Raw genomic sequence first — 1803 nt, 5'->3', positions numbered from 1 at the left:
AACCGATAACACCCTGTGTCACCCAGTAACACAGACACACAACCGATAACACCCTGTGTCTCCCAGTGACACAGACACACAACCGATAACACCCAGTGTGTCCCAGTGACACAGACACACAACCGATAACAACCTGTGTCTCCCAGTAACACAGACACACAACCGATAACACCCTGTGTCTCCCAGTAACACAGACACACAACCGATAACACCCTGTGTCTCCCAGTAACACAGACACACAACCGATAACACCCTGTGACACCCAGTAACACAGACACACAACCGATAACACCCTGTGTCTCCCAGTAACACAGACACACAACCGATAACACCCAGTGTCACCCAGTAACACAGACACACAAACAATAACACCCAGTGACACCCAGAGAGACCCAGAGACACCCAGCCACACCCAGAGACACCCAGTGACGCCCAGTGACATCCAGTGGCACCCAGTGAGACCCAGTCACACCCAGAGAGACCCAGAGACACCCAGCCACACCCAGAGACACCCAGTCACACCCAGTGACATCCAGAGACACCCAGAGAGACCCAGAGACATCCAGAAACACCCAGTCACACCCAGTGACACCCAGTCACACCCAGTGACACCCGGAGAAACCCAGTCACACCCAGAGACACACAGCGACACGCAGAGAAACCGAGTCACACCCAGAGACGCCCAGTGACACCCAGAGAGACCCAGTCACACCCAGAGAGATCCAGAGACACCTGGAGACACCCAGTGACACCCAGAGAAACCCTGTCACACCCAGAGACACCCAGTGACACCCAGAGGCACCCAGTGTCTCCCAGTCACTGTGAGTGAAGGGGGCCCTGGGTTCCCCACACACAATGACGCTGCCCGTTTCCCTTCCCAGGGGTAACTGTTCCTCCTGCCCCTCGATAGTTGGCATTCTGTTCATTAGACAGTGTCAGTGGGTCCTCACCTCCTGATAGGTGGCATCGCCCCGTGTGACCCTCACACTCCCTTCCACTGCCCCGGGACATGCAGCCTGTGTGGGCACGGGGTCAGAGGTCGGTGCTCCCGGTGACGAGGGCGATCCCGGTCGATTTTCCGTCCTGTCGGGAGGGAGAACGGCAGCAGCTCCTCCTGCCACCTCCCGGACATTTAGCTTCCGTCTCCGGATCCTGTCGATATCCTCGTAATGTTTATCAGGAACCTGGGAATACGGGAAAGGAGACAATTCACAGGGGGGCAAGGGGGGCAAATTCACCCAGAGACACCCAGAGACACCCAGTCACACCCAGAGACACCCAGTCAAACCCGGCGACACCCAGAGAGACCCAGTAACACCCAGAGAGACCCACTCACACCCAGAGGCAGGCAGACACACCCAGATAAACCCAGAGACACCCAGTCACCCCCAGTCACACCCAGAGATACCCAGAGACACCCAGTCAGACCCAGTAACACCCAGAGACACCCAGTCACACCCAGAGACACCCAGTCACATCCAGTGACACCCAGAGAGACCCAGTGACACCCAGAGCTCCCACAGAGAGACTCAGAGACACCCAGTGGCCCCCAGTGGCATCCAGCAAGGTCCAGAGACTCCAGTGTCATACAGTGAGACCTGATAGCACCTAATCAGCCCCAGCAACACCCAGAGACATCCAGTGACACCCAGTGGTACTCATTCATACCCAATGACACCCAGTATCACTCTGTGAATCAGTGAAGCACAATTATAGCCAATGACACTGTGCGACACCCTGTGTCACCCAGTAACACAGACACACAACCGATAACACCCTGTATCTCCCAGTAACACAGACACA

General features: G+C 56.2%; 1 protein-coding gene across 1 annotated transcript in view; it reads right to left on the bottom strand.

Annotated features, from left to right (window-relative positions):
* LOC125488197 overlaps window positions 1-1803 on the bottom strand; it is a 12450-nt gene that overhangs the window by 4829 nt on the left and 5818 nt on the right. The window contains exon 3 of the mRNA XM_048621121.1: window positions 951-1184. Within this exon, the coding sequence (XP_048477078.1) occupies window positions 951-1184 (234 nt within the window). The remainder of the gene's footprint in view (window positions 1-950; window positions 1185-1803) is intronic.

Source organism: Rhincodon typus, unplaced genomic scaffold (genome assembly GCF_021869965.1).
Source record: "Rhincodon typus isolate 14 unplaced genomic scaffold, sRhiTyp1.1 hic_rhity00000061, whole genome shotgun sequence".
Classification (NCBI taxonomy): domain Eukaryota; kingdom Metazoa; phylum Chordata; class Chondrichthyes; order Orectolobiformes; family Rhincodontidae; genus Rhincodon; species Rhincodon typus.
Note: the sequence above shows the minus strand (reverse complement) of the source record. Positions and strands in the feature narration are given on the sequence as shown.